The sequence below is a fragment of the Syngnathus acus genome, chromosome 11 (assembly GCF_901709675.1).
Source record: "Syngnathus acus chromosome 11, fSynAcu1.2, whole genome shotgun sequence".
Lineage (NCBI taxonomy): Eukaryota > Metazoa > Chordata > Actinopteri > Syngnathiformes > Syngnathidae > Syngnathus > Syngnathus acus.
The window spans coordinates 5,801,232-5,817,479 of record NC_051096.1 but is presented as its reverse complement, the minus strand read 5'-3'; the positions used below and the strand labels follow the sequence as shown (position 1 = coordinate 5,817,479).

The window sequence follows — 16,248 nt, the reverse complement described above, 5'->3', positions numbered from 1 at the left end:
CTTTTTATGTTATGGAATGAATTATGCAGAAAACAAATGATATGGTAGGCGTTTTTAATCAAGCGAGGTTGACGAAAAGAATGGGGAGGGGAATAAGCAGCTGCTGTCATTGACGCGCGTCGGTCGTTTTACCGCAGTACATCTGCAGCGTCAACTGAGAGGGAGGCAGCTGCCGTGGCGCAGCATAAGGCACTGTGATCGCAACAAGGACACATCTGTTGTGGCTTTTTCTCTTCCTCTGATGGATGATGGATTTAGTTGCTCGCATGCAGGTTAATCTGCAATGCCAGCGCGACCGGGAATTATTTCTTCGTTGCAAAGGCTCATTAGATAGCTGAAAATTCTACGATTTGCATCATTGGAGAGGACGTCCGATTTTTCTCTGGAGGAGACTTTTAAATTGACGTTAGTAGGCGATCGGATTTAGATGATTATCTTTAGATGATGGAGGTTCGTGCAAACCAGATGGTGTATCTGTAAAGTAGTATAATTCACATTTATGTAATGGCATGTCGCTCAAACAAATATTTTAATGTCTTGTCATTTGATATCAGAGATAATCGCATCAATTTCCACGCTGGTGTAACGACGTCAAATCTTATTTTAACAACCTCAGGGAAAAGGTTATAGAATCTCAAGGTGAAATACCGGAGGGCACTGTGAGTCATCACATGAATTGGAATGTTACACGTGCTTCTTTTTTTTTTGTAAATAAAAGCACAGCTAATATTGTCTGCAGCAATAATTTTTCGCATTTAACACTTTAATCAGCAGGAAAAGGTTGACTTGAGCCAAAATATATATTTCATGTATCTTCTTTTAAAGAGGCACGTACATTTTGCACATTACAATGCATGTACTGGATAGCTGCTCGCATGCACTTTCTTTCAAATATGCAGTATTCGTAAACTAAATCAATCACCATCAATCTAAACTAAATAGATTAAAAGAACCTTTCGGGACCCCTCGTTCCAATAAAAAGCGACAATCTCTAACATGGCTTCTATTCACATACTTCTCCTTTTCCTCTCCTGCACATCATTTGGTGAGTTTCTCCCTGGCTTCATTTTTTGTTGTTGTATACCCTTACACAACCTCAATGTGGTTATAATTGGAGTCTATTGTCGTATTATGTAAACAGTGTACCGATGCGATGGAGCATGTGCAGAGCCGGAGTCGGACACACAGGCGGTGGTGGGCCGAGGCTTCAAACTGGGCTGCCTCTCCTGCAAGAGGAGGAGTGAAGTGAAAGCCACGGCTACTGTTGAATGGTACTTCAAGGCCAAAGGAGAGGTCGACTTTGTGCAGGTGAGGGAACACCTGCCATTGTCGAGATGTATTTATTTTGTTGGCATGCATGCATGGATATATGAGAGTGCCCGGATGTCAATATATTTGACACACAAGTAGTGTTGACCTTGTGTGCTGTCCTCTTTGATAACATGCTGGAAAAATACTGGACATTAGGTACACATTTGTCATTGTATCTTCAGATCTACACCTACACTGAGATGGGCCCCAATATTGAAAACGAGCACTTCATGGATCGTCTGGATTGGAACGGGAGCAAGAGGAGCAATGACATCCAAGACGCGTCCATATATATTCTCAATGTCACACTCAATGACACGGGGACGTACCGCTGCTTCTTCAACCGTATCCTCGACTACGACAACTACGAGTACACCACCGTTGTCAGCAAAGTGGTTTACCTCACAGTGGTGGAAAAGGGTATGGCACTCAAATGTGGATTCGGGATCCAAGCTGTGATGAAAAAAAATATTCACAAAAGATGTTGATGTTTAGCATTTGTGCGATTGTGTGCACAGCCACCAGAGGTACAGCCTCCATCGTCTCTGAAGTCATGATGTACGTGACCATCATCGGCCTGCAAGTGTGGCTCCTCATCGAGATGATCTACTGCTACAGGAAAATATCAGCGGCCGGGGAGGAAGCGTTAAGAGAAGCCGCGTATGTATATTTCATAACATATGAACAGGTTGTCTTAAATTGTTAGTATTGTGATCACTATATTTATTTTCTTCCAGGAATGCTGAATATTTAGCGATAGCCTCGGAAAGTAAAGACAACTGTGCAGGGGCACAAGTTGGAGAATAGCCAAGGTCTGTTCCAAACAATCACATTTGTTTTATAATTTATACATTGCATTGTACCATTTGATTTGGATTTAGTCAAAACTGTGTGATGGATTCGATTCTGTTTCCATTTTCAGGCTTCCATTTTGGACTATAAACTTCCCTCCTATCCATCCTATTAACTGCATGATAACAACTTGCGGAGGAGAAACTATCGTCATCTTAAGTCCTCTGTTTGATCCTTTTTTCTTTCTTTGATATTGACCTCAATTAAGAATCCAGCACTGTAAAAATAGTTAGCAACATACACAAACTGCACATGTACGAGATACTTATTATGCATTAACGAGCCATTGTTTAATTTGCGCGAGCCTGTGGGACTCTGAGGTTTAAAAAAAAAAAAAAAAAAAGACAATTCCTTGACTTGAATAGATAAAGCTGTGACAAACTCAGGCATCTCAGTAGGAAAGGGGGTCTCCATTCTCTGGGTGGTCAGACCCCCAAAAAACTCTGGAGGGCTTGTAACTAACTCTGAGGGACTGTAAAGACTTTATTAGGGGATGCATCCTTTGGAGTTGGAAAGATGGCTCCCACAAAGAATGCAAGCACAGGACACTTTTAATAGTTTAAGATGCCTGGCACAGACCAGATGGTCATCTCCATTGTCACCTCCGCTGAACATATCACCAGCACTGTGGGTTTGGGCTTCACCGAGCAGCTCAGTGGACACACCTTCATTGTGGAACATTCACTATCATCTCGGTTCCAACGAAAAGGACCCTTGACGGCGGAACCATGCCAGAGGCTACACCCTTCATACTTTCTAAAGAGCTTCTACTTGATGTGCTCCTCCAGTCTGCAAAACTCCTACAAGTCAATCTTAAACTGGAGAAAGTTACTTCAAGTGCTCTTTGTGAAACCTACAGTTTTTTTGGTCATATTTTGTGAATCACTGTCCAGCAAAATTCCATCCACTCTTTATTTAACAAATGATTACGGCGATTAATCATACTATGAGCCAAAGTTTCAAGCAGACCAATTTTATTTTATTAGAAGGGTGTGCACTTTATGTAAACTGCTAACACTTAGCATGAATTAAACCTTTAAAGACCAGAGATTAATAAAGATTAGTGACACTCACAATACGCAGTGGTTTCCCTTTTCCATGCAATAATTAAAGGCCATGAATGAACACACTTTGGGAGAAACTACATAAATGTACAATGTATGCTAAAAAATAATAACGAATCTAACATGCATGTTTTTGGAATATGTGACCAAGTTACAACCCTGAAGCTGTGAGCTATGCTAACAACTGAAACATAAGCATCTTTTGTTTTTGTAAAATGGAACTAATTGGTCTTATTTGGTTATGTATTTGTTTATTTATTTATTTTTTAGGAAATGAAGGATGCAGAGAATTGCAACAACAGTGTCAACAATGCTATAAAACACCAAGAATAGTTCTTTTTTGTCCCTTTTTATTTTATTAAAGTGCCGTTTTGTTCTGTTTTAGTTCTTTTATTTTGTTTTGTGTAATCGTGATTGACAGACGGCAGCCATTGGACCACCCCGCCCATACGCAAATTTCTTAAAGAGACAGTACGTCTGTCTTTTTATTTATCTATTCCTATTATTTATCATTATTTCTTCAGTGCTGATTGGATTGCACGAAAGATAAACAAATAATAACACGTTTTTAAGATGTCCAAGTAATAAAGGAGTGATGGATTACACTGCGGCATCTTTTAAGTGCTTAGGCCGTTTTACCGCACTGCATCAGTGGCATCCTGTCAATTGAGAAGCAGACGCGCTGCTGTGGCGCAGCAAAAACACAGTACACGGAGCACAGGAAGCATCCTTAATTATTTTTCCTGGATTCGGTAGCACTTTTGCAGGTTGGTCTGCGATGCAAGCGCGACCAAACGTCTTTTTTTTTTAATACATACGGAGTTATTAGCTGAAATTCCCCCTTTTCCACAAGCCGCTGCCATTGTGCGGGAGAGGACCAGATTTTCTTGCGAAGGAGGCTTCTAATTTGACCACAGTAGGCGATCAAATTTAGAATAAATATTTGCAGATTATTATTTGGGGTCGTTTACCGCTGGTTCTTGTGATTTGATTATTAATTGGCTTGCACAGTGCTTGTACGTTTAATGTAGACTCACTCATATTACGCACGTTACAAAACCCGATTTATGTTTAACGTGTTATTCGAAACCATTAGAGATAATTGCATGTATTCCCAAGCAGGTGAAACGATGTCTCTGTGCATCCCATTTTAAAATCCTCAGGGTAAAGATAATCAAATCCGAAGGGGGACACGTTCTGTGAGTGCTCACATAAATTGCTTTATTATTATTATTATTTTAGATAAAAACAAAAGGAACCCATCAATTAATTTTTTACATTAATACACAGTCAAAATCGTCCACTAGCAGTAATTTCTGGTATTGAATGATATCATCCACTCGAAACTGTTGATTTGAGCCAAAGAAGAAAAACTATATTAGGTATTAGAAGCACATTTTAGGGTCTTACAAAGGCCTGTTTTGCACATTACAAAGCATCCGTAGCTACTTCTTGATTTATTTATGATCCTAGGCTGCGCTTTGTTGACCTATACCTTTTAAAATCTGCAGCACTCCTACGACTAAGCATTATCACTATTGATTAATAACTCCCAAAAGATCAAATAAAACTAAGTACTTTTCTAACTTTCGGGGCCACCCCATTGCAAAACAAACCTCCAGTCCAGTGACATGACTGCTATTCACATTCTTCTCCTTCTCCTCTCCTGCACATTGCTTGGTAAGTTTCCTTTCTGTTTTTATTCTGTGGGGCCTTAAAGAATCATGTAATGGATGTGTATCGTTGCGCTGCAATCAGTGCGCCAGTGCGACGGGGCGTGTGCGGAGGTCGACTCGGACACTGAGGCGGTGGCGGGCAAAGGCTTCAAGCTAGGCTGCATCTCCTGTAAGATGAGGAGTGAAGTCAAAGCTACCGCCACTGTCGAATGGTACTTCAAGCCCAGAGGAGAGGTCGAATTTGTGCAGGTGATTAGATCAATCATATTGAAAATCAGCAAAAATGAGGTAAACAAAACACACACAGAAGTCCTGAAGTGGATTTATGATCTGTGTTCTTAGATCTACACCTACAATGAGATGGGCCCCATGATCGAAAATGAAATCTTCATGGATCGTCTGGATTGGAACGGGAGCAAGAGGAGCACCGACATCCAAGACGCGTCCATATATATTCTCAACGTCACCTTCAACGACACGGGGACGTACCGCTGCTTCTTCAACCGCGTCCTCACCTACGACAACTATGAGAACACCACCGTTATCAGCAAAGTGGTCCGCCTTAATGTGGTGGCGAAAGGTAAGACCCAATTTTTGCTTCCAAAGAGCCTTTTGTGATGTCACCTTTCTTGTCTCCACAGCCACCAGAGGTACAGCTTCCATCGTGTCTGAAGTCATGATGTACGTGACCATCATCGGCCTGCAAGTGTGGCTCCTCATCGAGATGATCTACTGCTACAGGAAAATATCAGCGGCCGGGGAAGAAGCTTTAAGAGAAGCCGCGTATGTATATTTCATCACATATGAACAGGTTTTCTTAAATTGTTAGCATTGTGATCACTATATTTATTTTCTTCCAGGAATGCTGAATATTTAGCGATAGCCTCAGAAAGTAAAGACAACTGTGCAGATGTGCAGGTTGGAGAATAGCAAAGGTTAGTAATCTGATTACAATGCACCATCATATTTTTGGTCATGGAATCCAATAATCCATTCTATATCTAGGCTGCCCCTTTTTGATGATGTCATCGCTACTGAACGCCCCCGCTAACTGCATGAAACCAACTTGGAGTAGGGGAACAGATTGCATCCTCATCTCCAGTTCATTATGCATTCATTAGCATACACTGTAGTCACCGTACAAATATTATGTTGACATTCTGTATATTTATATGACATGCGTAACACTGCCTGTAAGACTGTTGAGGTTGAAGAAAGCTTTTTACTAATTCACCACCTCCTAATGTCTGAAATAAACAAAAATAAGAAAAGAACGTGTGTTATTGATAAAAACAGAATGTGGAGCCAAGTCATGATTTAGTAGTTTTCTGTGGCTGAATCTTTTCATGAAGTATTTTCTTTATTGCATTCTAAAACGGTTAAAGCATGTTAGGAACCATTTCAGGAACCAAATCTTATAATTTTAACACACAGTCAGTTTCGGGGTAGCGGGGCAGGTTGAGCTGGTACTTCCTCTCCAAAGCTGGTGGCACAAAGCGGCCTCCCAGGAAGTGATGGCGTCCCTTGAAAAGGGTGGCAGAGTTTTTAGGAGCGGTGAGTGAGATGAGCGTGTCGGGGTGCAATCCGTCGACGCTCCCCTGCTCCACATCCCAACCTGGAAAATAAATCCAAGAGTCACGTAAACACACTTGGAAGCAGTGTGGATGAGCAAAATGCTACGTAAAGATGAAGGAACCTGAAGGGATGTCGATGCTAGCAATGGGCACAGTGGTCTTCTTCAGGACATCGATGATGGAACCAAAAGGCTCTCGCGCCGCCCCCTTAAAACTGAAGCCGAAGATGGCATCGATCACCAGGTTGAAGGCCTCGTCAATCACAGGAGCCTAACAAAATAATTAAAAAGGTCACGTTTAAACACAGTCAATTTAGACTGTTACAAGTTCAAACCTCGGGCATCTCTGTAAGAAATGGGATCTCCATTTTCTGGCACTGGGTGGTCAGACCCTGAAACAGTGGTTTGTTGGGCCTCTTTGGATACAGGATGGAGGGTTCGTAACCCTGAGAGAAGATGGAAAAGTCATTAAGGCAACTTCCTTGATGGTTGTAAAGATGGCTTCCTCAAAAATCAAACATGGCGACACTTACAAATAGTTTAAGATGTCTAGCACAGACCAGGCCGTCTCCTCCATTGTTGCCGGGTCCACATATAACCAGCACTGTGGGTTTGGGCTTGACCAAGGAACTCAGTGGATATGCCTTCAATGGAAAACGTGAGATGCTTAGATTCACATTATGATCATTCTGGAAGGACATTGTGGTTCACCCTTGTGATGGCGGTAGCACAACTGAGCCCTGCGAGCTCCATCAGCTGGTCCACACTGAAGCCGTACTCACTGAAGAGCTCCTCGTCAATGCGCTGGGCTTCCTCTTGTCTGCAGAAGAAATACAAGTATGACGAAAACTAGACGTCACTTTAAATTGTATTTATAAAACATACCCAAGGTACTTGATGCTCTGGGCCATGATGGAAGATTGTCTGCTACTGTGACAGTTCTTCTGGTGGTTGTTAGCTGAAGGTGAAAGTGGGCATTTACCCGTTTGAGCAAAAACTGCTGCGGCCCGTGAGGTCACCAGAAAGCCGATGCCAAAAAGAGTCCGCACACTCAGCATTCAGATGGTCCTGCAATGGTAAACAGCAAATCTTCTTCATGCAATTTGTAGTTATGGCTGACTGTTAGCATGTCTTGAATTCTTGACGACAACCAGAGATGACGAAAGATTAGTGACACTCACCAAATGCACGCCAATATTCCGTTAAGAATGCAAGATTTTCATTAAATGCCATGCAAAAATACAACTTACAAAAGCAACACGCAAAGAGTCTGTCAGGCTTCCGTGGAAATGACCTACTTCCGGGTATGGGGACCCCGGAACAAAAACAGTACTTACGTTTCAAAATAAAAGTAAATAGCTACAGTGGTTCAAATTTCAATATAAAGGTCTGGAGTTCCGTTTTTGAGAGCTGGGAGAAATCAATATAAATCAATGCAATTTTTATACAACACCAAAAGAAAGACAAATTTAATACATTTTGAATAAGAACAACTATTTTTCAATCAAAGAAAATTTCACAACAGGTCAGAGCAGATTTTATTCAAAAAGGCTGTGGAAAAAAGTCACCTTATATAAAAAGTAATTTTTTGACAATATGAAACTATAGTTCATATTTTATTGCCTGGTGGCTAACCATAAGCATGTCGTAAAAAATTATATATATAAAAGTTTACTAAATATATAAATTGATTGGCATGGAAAATGAAGACCAAAAGATCCAGGGCCTCACATTATTGGACAGGTCTCAGTTCGGATTCCAGTCTGGAATGGTCTCACCTCGCGAGGTGTACTACTACTGAATACGTAGGAATGAGGCAGCAAACCCTCTGAGATGCCACCAGTACGGTAGGAGCGGGAAGCTGCCGTTGTTGGGCTTGTTCGGGGAGAATCCGCAGGAGCCGCACATAACTGTACGACTACGAAGATTCTACTCGCTGTCCCCGCAGGTGCTGTGAGCAACCTGCTGCGGAAACAACAAACTCTGAATCTTTTCAAATGATTGACCAGCAGAAAAAAAATGCAACTATAGTCATGATTGTGTTACAAAATTCCCATTTAATTGTGTTTATATTTTTATAATATTACCATGTCGTCATCATCGTCTTCCAAATGTGTGCGAGGGACTTTCCTCCGCCATTTCCTGGAAGAAAAATGGACGTCAAAAGAGAAATATTGCTTCTTGTCGCTTGAAAGATGTGTCACCTCTCCGTTAGCGTTGATCAAGGTAGTCTGGAACTGGTCTCCGGTTCCCCAGTTGGCCTGTGTCTTCCAGACTAGATCAGAGGGAGGATTGTGGTTTCCGCCAGCGCCAGCTGCCCAGATCTGATCAGCATGTAAAGGTCATTGAAATATTGAGCACCTTGTATCTGAGATCTTCCAGATAAGATTGATTACCGTGACTCTTTGGCCGGCCTTTAGGATGAACTTTGCGGGAAACTTGAATGCGATGGGAGCAGAAGATCCAACCTGGCGCTTCACCTGCCATTTCCCCAAATTCTGATCCTAATAGTTGAAATTGATCGCAACAGGTTAGTCGTTACTGGAAAATGTGCAAATTTCGTAAGATGTGCGATGTTCCACTGTGACACATCCACTGACCTCATCTGCTTTATTGCTGAGTCGGACATATTTGCCGTCCTGGTCCACCTCATCCACGGTGACCCGCCCGCTAGCAGAGGCCTGCTGGGTGATGCGAGTACGAGCCACGGCGCTTCCGGCGAAGCTCGAAGCCTCGCTGTCCGTGTCGTTGGGACGCTTCCTCTTCCCGCTGGCCGACGTGGTCGAGGAGCGACTTCCTGCCATCCTTGTCGGCGGTGGACTCGAGGAAAAGCGTATCCTGCGGACAAACGTGGAGACATGAATTGCTATGAGAGGAAAAGTTGTGGTATGTTTGTAAGCCACACACACCTCTCCTCCTCGCTGTCAAGCAACTTCCTGTAGGCACTTATCTCCATATCCAGCGCTAGCTTGACATCCATTAGCTCCTGATACTCATCCAGCTGCTGCTGCATCCGCTCCATAATGTCGGCCATTTCTCGGTCCTTCTCCCCGAGGAGGCGACGCATGGTGTCCCTCTCTGTAGACAGAGCCTCCTCCAGATCTTTCACTTTTGCATCACGGGCTGCAAGCTAGTGTCAACACAGACTTTTTAAACTTTTGCAGCTGAGACAGATTCTAAGGTCCAAATGATAAATGGTTACCTGTTTTTGAAGCCAGCTTAATTGAGATGAAACGGACTCCAGTCGGATCCGGGTCTCCTGGAGCTCCTCGTGCGCCGCGCCCCCCAGGTGTCTGCTTCGGTCCGCTGACTGTCGAGCGCCTTCCAGCTGAACCCGACAGCCATAGTAGAAGGTAAAAAAGAGTTCAGGTGATATTTTCCAGCAATTTACCCTGGAGTTGTAAGTCTTCTCAATCTCCTCTTTGTAGAGTTTAATTTGAAGTTCATGCTGGCTTCGCATCTCCATCAAGGCGTCGGCCAGTTTGCTTTCATAATCTTCCTGGCAGGCGTTTTCCAACTCCACCATGCGAGACTCGTGCCAGCGTTTGACCTCGCGCTCCTACGTGAGACGTGAGAATGACTCAGCTTTATTTTCATTAATTAAATAAGCGATAGTGATGATAATCGTGTCCGACCTCGGAATCCAGGTTCTTTTGAAACTCCACCTCCTCTTTAAGGGTTTGAATGCGATTCTCTCCATCCACCCTCCTGAGCATCTCATCCTGCAGCTGCTTTCGGGCATCTCCCAAGCTGGTGTCGAGCTAAACGTGGCAACAACTTTAACACAATCATCACGGTAATTTAATCGTGATTTGATTCACCTTGGCAACCTGCGTCTTCAGATCTCGGTTTCCTGTCTCAAGGAGACGCTTTTCTCCTAACGCTGTCGTCAAAGACGCGTCCTTGGAGTTCAGCAAGGCTTCCAAGTCTTTGAGCCTCTGCAGCGCTCCTGCCAGATCGGATTCTTTCTTCGTGTTCCTGAGATGACAGATATACACATAAACTGGGAATATGGAAAATGGATGGACAATTAAATGGGGCGAGACCTCATGGAAACCCTCGACGCAGTCAAATGTGCTATTTATATTGATGTGCGACTATGGGATGGTTAACTGGAAGTCGACTATGGGATGGTTAACTGGAAGTCCAATGTTGAGCTGCAATTAGTCACGAGGAGGATTTTCCTTGGGGTGTGGCCCCAGCAGCAAAGCAATTATGTCAGCACTAATATCCAGTATCCATTTTCTTGTTGGCATATTTTTGATAAAATGGCCGGGCCTCACCTTGCTTTCAGCTCCTTGAATTCCTCCCTCAGCTTGCTCACCTCCAGCTGCAGACGTGCACGCTCTTTGGCCTCCGAGTCCAGAGTCGCACGGGCATCCGCCAGCTCCGTCTCGTAAACGGCCTTCAGGCCCGTCAGCTCCCGGGACACCTCTGTTTCGGATTCAGTGATGCGCAAACGCAAGCCGCCGTTCTCCACTTCCAGGGAACGGGCGTTGTCGATGTAAACGGCCAGACGGTCGTTGAGGTTGCTGAGATCTTTCTTCTCCTGGAGACGTGTGATGCGGTTGGGGAAGAAGGCGTTGTTTGCACCTTGAGGAGTGTTTTTTGGGGTCGTCATCTCTCGAGCTTGCTTCTGCTGATCCAGGAAAGACTCAGTATCATGCATTACACCAAATGCCTGATGGCACTTATCAAAGAAACTTCATAGAGATTTCTTCAAAGTCAAACAAAGGTTCCTTTGTAAATACACATACAAAAAATAAAAAAAACCTCACCCTTTGCAATGGTTCAAAGAAACTTTGCAACGGATGGATCCTAAGGTCCGTTCAGCCTGTTGCTGTGTGTATACTGAATGAATATACCCGAGTGCACCTGCGTGAATTTGTTAGATTTATGCAAACTGAAAAAACTGCAGGGTTGAAATACCTTTAAATATTTTGTTTGTTACTGCGCCTAATTGTTGTCATTAGTACTTTTGTTTTCTGCTTTGCCTTTGAATTTCTTAAATGCTTTCAAACGAAACAGTGACGTCATCTGGTTTTATGACGTATTGCAACTGCATCTGAGGTAGTATTTCAGCTCAAAGTATTTTTGTTCTTACCTATTAATGGTGATCAATGAGGCGGAACATTTGTCCGTGTCGTTTCACACGGACCCGTTTTAGTGACGGACCACCGGCAAAATCTTCGCTAGAAAAGGCCACTTTTTCGAAGCTGTTGACTAGCCAAGTTATAGTTAAGTTTCTTAAGCCTTATTAACCACCTCTCACGCCTGTATCTGCAGCTAATAAGGTAATGAGGGTGACGTTTTTGTGTTGTTTCATTGCGGAAGTTGCATTTGATTTATGTACCTTGTTTATCCGTAGCATTGAAGCTTACAGCTAATATAACCACTTGTTTGCTGCAGTATTGTAGTATTGAATATGTTTGTTAGTGGTGGTATATATATATGTATATTGTAATGATTATTGTGATGATGTTTAAAAGTTTATTTGTTGAACAGTCTTATAGGTATTATATGTTTTGTGATTAAGTTTATTAGCAGTAGTGCAATATGATGTGAAAAGAGACCAAAGGAGATTATTTTGAGCATATTTATTTATTGTTAAGAAATGCACTGTATGTTTGTTTTTGTTTACACAGTTGTCAAGGTCTGTCAAGTCAAGATAAACAGATCAGTAACAAAAAGAACTCGAAGCTGTCTTTTATATACGAGAGGGAGTTATACGTATGGTCTGAGGGAAAACCCGTGTTGGATGACAGTGAGTGGTCCACTTCCACTTGTAGTCATGTCAAATATTTGGCATAACAGAGAGGTATTCGACAATCTTGATGGTAAAATTAATCCGAATGCGTTACCCTGGGGACAAAATAAAATACAAATAATAATCTCGCTCGCACACACACATTATATTAAAGATAAATGTTCAAAAAAGTCCACTCCTTGTTTTATTAAGCACATAAAGCTACTTTGCGGCGGCTCAGTGTCGCAAAAACGGGAATCGCATTAAAAAACCTACACAAACAACGCCTTTTAAAAAACTTCAACAGCCGAAAAGTTGTAATAAAGGTCCCGTCCAATATCCGGCGCATCTGTGTCGTGTCGGCTCGATAACAAGCGAGGTTTGGCCGCACGCTTACACAAGCAGCCGTGGAGACGAAGCGGAAGCCTCCATTTTAGCTCCCGTGGCCGCTCGCCGCCTCACGTGTCCTGGCCTGTCTGCCTCACATGACCCGTGTGTTTGTCCCCGTGATCACAAGCCTCCATCTCGGCGGATCCGTGTTGTTGCCATCGCTCGTTCCCACGCTGACCGAGCCTTCATGGATATGCTGGAGCAGAGTGTGGCAGTGGCGTGCGGTGAGGGTTGGTGAGGCACTGACAGAGTCAGATTTACAAACGTACTGTATGATGCTAAGGCACTGACTCACAAGTCAGATTTACATGCATACATGGTTGTTATCCCATTCTTGATTAAATTTAATAACATTTTAAACACACCACTGTACATTTAAACACACCACTGCAGTATTCTTACCTTTACTTGTAAATGAAGTCCATTCTCCTGTCCTTCTGGACGAAGATCTCGATGACAGGGAAAGCAATAAAGTCGATTTTTGGCAGCACAACCACAAAGCCAGTCTTTTTTAGAGTACCAATCCTTTTGAAGCGAACGTGTTGTAGTCCGTCCCGGGAGGCCCGTAGTTTGAATTAATCCTCGCAAATCTAAATTATATATATAAAAGTTTACTAAATATATAAATTGATTGGCATGGAAAATGAAGACCAAAAGATCCAAGGCCTCACATTATGGACAGGTCTCAGTTCGGATTCCAGTCTGGAATGGTCTCACCTCGCGAGGTGTACTACTACTGAACACGTAGGAATGAGGCAGCAAACCCTCTGAGATGCCACCAGTACGGTAGGAGCGGGAAGCTGCCGTTGTTGGGCTTGTCCGGGGAGAATCCGCAGGAGCCGCACATAACTGTACGACTACGAAGATTCTACTCGCAGTCCCCGCAGGTGCTGTGAGCAACCTGCTGCGGAAACAACAAACTCTGAATCTTTTCAAATGATTGACCAGCAGTCATGATTGCGTTAGAAAATGCCCATTTAATTGTATTGTTATACAATATTTTTATAATGTTACCGTGTCATCATCATCTTCCAAATGTGTGCCAGTGGCTTTCCTCATCGCCATTTCCTGGAAGAAAAACGGACGTCAAAAGGGAAATATTGCTTCTTGTCGCTTGAAAGATGTGTCACCTCTCCGTTAGCGTTGATCAAGGTAGTCTGGAACTGGTCTCCGGTTCCCCAGTTGGCCTGTGTCTCCCAGACTAGATCAGAGGGAGGATTGTGGTTTCCGCCAGCGCCAGCCGCCCAGATCTGATCAGCATGTAAAGGTCATTGAAATATTGAGCACCTTGTATCTGAGATCTTCCAGATCAGATTGATTACCGTGACTCTCTGGCCGGCCTTTAGGATGAACTTTGCGGTAAACTTGAATGCGATGGGAGCAGAAGATCCAACCTGGCGCTTCACCTGCCAGTTCCCCAAATTCTGATCCTAATAGTTGAAATTGATCTCAACAGGTTAGTCGTTACTGGAAAATGTGCAAATTTCGCAAGATGTGCGATGTTCCACTGTGACACATCCACTGACCTCATCTGCTTTATTGCTGAGTCGGACATATTTGCCGTCCTGGTCCACCTCATCCACGGTGACCTGCCCGCTAGCAGAGGCCTGCTGGGCGATGGGAGTACGAGCCACAGCGCTTCCGGCGAAGCTCGAAGCCTCGCTGTCCGTGTCGTTGGGACGCTTCCTCTTCCCGCTGGCCGACGTGGTCGAGCGTATCCTGCGGACAAACGTGGAGACATGAATTGCTATGACAGGAAAAGTTGTGGTATGTTTGTAAGCTGTGCACACACACACCTCTCCTCCTCGCCTTCAAGCAACATCCTGTAGGCACTTATCTCCCTATCCATCGCTAGCTTGACATCCAATAGCTCCTGATACTCATCCAGCTGCTGCTGCATCCGCTCCCTAATGTCGGCCATTTCTCGGTCTTTCTTCCGGAGGAGGTCCCTCTCTGTAGACAGAGCCTCCTCCAGATCTTTCACTTTTGCATCACGGGCTGCAAGCTAGTGTCAACACAGACTTTTTAAACTTTTGCAGCTGAGACAGATTCTAAGGTCCAAATGATAAATGGTTACCTCTTTTTGAAGCCGGCTTAATTGAGATGAAACGGGCTCCGCGTTGTTTGCACCTTGAGCAGTGTTTTTTGGGGTCGCCATCTCTCGAGCTTGCTTCTACTGATCCAGGAAAGACTCAGTATCATGCATTACACCAAATGCCACATGCACTTATCAAAGAAACGTCATAGAGGTTTCTTCAAAGTCAAACAAAGTTTCCTTTGTACATACACGTCCAAAAAAAAAAACCTCACCCTTTGCCATGGTTCAAAGAAACTTTGCAACGGATGGATCCTGAGGTCCGTTCAGCCTGTTGTTGTGTGTATACTGAATGAATATACCCGAGTGCACCTGCGTGAATTTGTTAGATTTATGCAAACTGAAAAAACTGCAGGGTTGAAATACCTTTAAATATTTTGTTTGTTACTGCGCCTAATTGTTGTCATTAGTACTTTTGTTTTCTGCTTTGCCTTTGAATTTTTTAAATGCTTTCAAACGAAACAGTGACGTCATCTGGGTTTATGACGTATGGTCTGAGGAAAAACCCGTGTTGGATCACAGTGAGTGGTCTTCCATTTGTAGTCATGTCAAATATTTGGCATAACAGAGAGGTATTAGACACTCTTGATGGTAAAATTAATCCGAATGCGTTACCCTGGGGGCAATATAAAATACAAATAATAATCTCGCACGCACACACACATTATATTAAAGATAAATGTTTAAAAAAAGTCCACTCCTTGTTTTATTAAGCACATAAAGCTACTTTGCGGCGGCTCAGTGTCGCAAAAACGGGAATCGCATTAAAAAACCGACACAAACAACACCTTTTAAAAAACCTTTAACAGCCGAAAAGTTGTCATAAAGGCCCCGTCCAATATCCGGCGCATCTGTGTCGTGTCGGCTCGAAAACAAGCGAGGTTTGGCCGCACGCTTACACAAGCAGCCGTGGAGACGAAGCGGAAGCCTCCATTTTAGCTCCGGCGGCCGCTCGCCGCCTCACGTGCCTCGTCAAAACGAGGCAACAACTTAAGCATGGTTTTATGTTTCTTTTTTTCTTGGCACCATTGCGTTTAACTTGACCGGGTGTACGTCTTGGGAGATTATAAGTACTTAAATAGGCCAGAACTAGCATAGTTTTGGAGGTATTAAGGTCATTTCAAGAAGACGTACCAGTTCGAACTCAAGACTCAAACTCAACGTTTGGGTTTAGTTCGCTTTTATCATGTATTCAGGTTTTACATTTTAAGTTACATTTGTTTTATTTTACTTAATTTTATTGCACTATCGTGCAGTGCGGCGCTGTATTTATTTATTTTGGTCATGGAATCCAATAATCAATATATAATTCTATATCTACCCCTAGGCTGCCCCTTTTTGATGATGTCATCGCTCCTGAACGCCCCCGCTAACTGCATGAAACCAACTTGGAGGTAGGGGAACAGATTGCATCCTCATCTCCAGTTCATTATGCATTCATTAGCATACACTGTAGTCACCGTACAAATATGTTGACATTCTGTATATTTATATGACATGCGTAACACTGCGTGTAAGACTGTTGAGGTTGAAGAAAGCTT

The 16,248-nt window shown here is 43.3% G+C and overlaps 4 protein-coding genes and 1 pseudogene across 9 annotated transcripts; 2 read left to right on the top strand and 3 right to left on the bottom strand.

Moving 5' to 3' along the window:
- Positions 1–76: 76 nt before the first annotated feature.
- Positions 77–3,327, top strand: LOC119129946 (sodium channel subunit beta-1-like). Its single transcript, XM_037263362.1, has 6 exons — positions 77–1,045; positions 1,142–1,308; positions 1,494–1,731; positions 1,830–1,971; positions 2,049–2,123; positions 2,234–3,327. Exons 1-5 carry the CDS (start codon positions 997–999, stop codon positions 2,116–2,118), a joined length of 666 nt encoding a protein of 221 aa, XP_037119257.1. The 5' UTR covers positions 77–996; the 3' UTR covers positions 2,119–2,123; positions 2,234–3,327.
- Positions 3,328–3,888: 561 nt separating this feature from the next.
- Positions 3,889–16,125, top strand: LOC119129945 (sodium channel subunit beta-1-like). 3 transcript variants are annotated; one of them, XM_037263361.1, is made up of 7 exons: positions 3,889–3,994; positions 4,850–4,907; positions 4,986–5,152; positions 5,246–5,483; positions 5,545–5,686; positions 5,764–5,838; positions 16,035–16,125. In XM_037263361.1, the coding sequence occupies exons 2-6, from the start codon at positions 4,859–4,861 to the stop codon at positions 5,831–5,833; spliced, it is 666 nt and encodes a 221-aa protein (XP_037119256.1). In that variant the 5' UTR covers positions 3,889–3,994; positions 4,850–4,858; the 3' UTR covers positions 5,834–5,838; positions 16,035–16,125. The 3 variants fall into 3 exon arrangements, with proteins under 3 accessions (XP_037119256.1, XP_037119253.1, XP_037119254.1); XM_037263358.1 differs by lacking the exon at positions 3,889–3,994 and having other exon boundaries at positions 4,656–4,907; XM_037263359.1 differs by lacking the exons at positions 3,889–3,994; positions 16,035–16,125 and adding an exon at positions 5,909–6,160 and having other exon boundaries at positions 4,656–4,907.
- LOC119129940 (NAD(P)H-hydrate epimerase-like) lies at positions 6,216–7,798 on the bottom strand. 4 transcript variants are annotated; one of them, XM_037263353.1, is made up of 7 exons: positions 7,658–7,798; positions 7,362–7,544; positions 7,188–7,296; positions 7,010–7,120; positions 6,812–6,922; positions 6,600–6,747; positions 6,216–6,518 (listed from the first exon to the last, which is right to left on the bottom strand). In XM_037263353.1, the coding sequence occupies exons 2-7, from the start codon at positions 7,532–7,534 to the stop codon at positions 6,319–6,321; spliced, it is 852 nt and encodes a 283-aa protein (XP_037119248.1). In that variant the 5' UTR covers positions 7,535–7,544; positions 7,658–7,798; the 3' UTR covers positions 6,216–6,318. The 4 variants fall into 4 exon arrangements, with proteins under 4 accessions (XP_037119248.1, XP_037119251.1, XP_037119250.1 ...); XM_037263356.1 differs by having other exon boundaries at positions 7,037–7,120; XM_037263355.1 differs by having other exon boundaries at positions 7,775–7,791.
- On the bottom strand, positions 8,049–11,349 carry LOC119129949 (annotated as a pseudogene).
- LOC119130812 (prelamin-A/C-like) lies at positions 13,668–14,770 on the bottom strand. The gene is made up of 5 exons (XM_037264745.1): positions 14,690–14,770; positions 14,409–14,617; positions 14,139–14,331; positions 13,935–14,042; positions 13,668–13,862 (listed from the first exon to the last, which is right to left on the bottom strand). Exons 1-5 carry the CDS (start codon positions 14,768–14,770, stop codon positions 13,668–13,670), a joined length of 786 nt encoding a protein of 261 aa, XP_037120640.1.
- Positions 16,126–16,248: the final 123 nt, after the last annotated feature.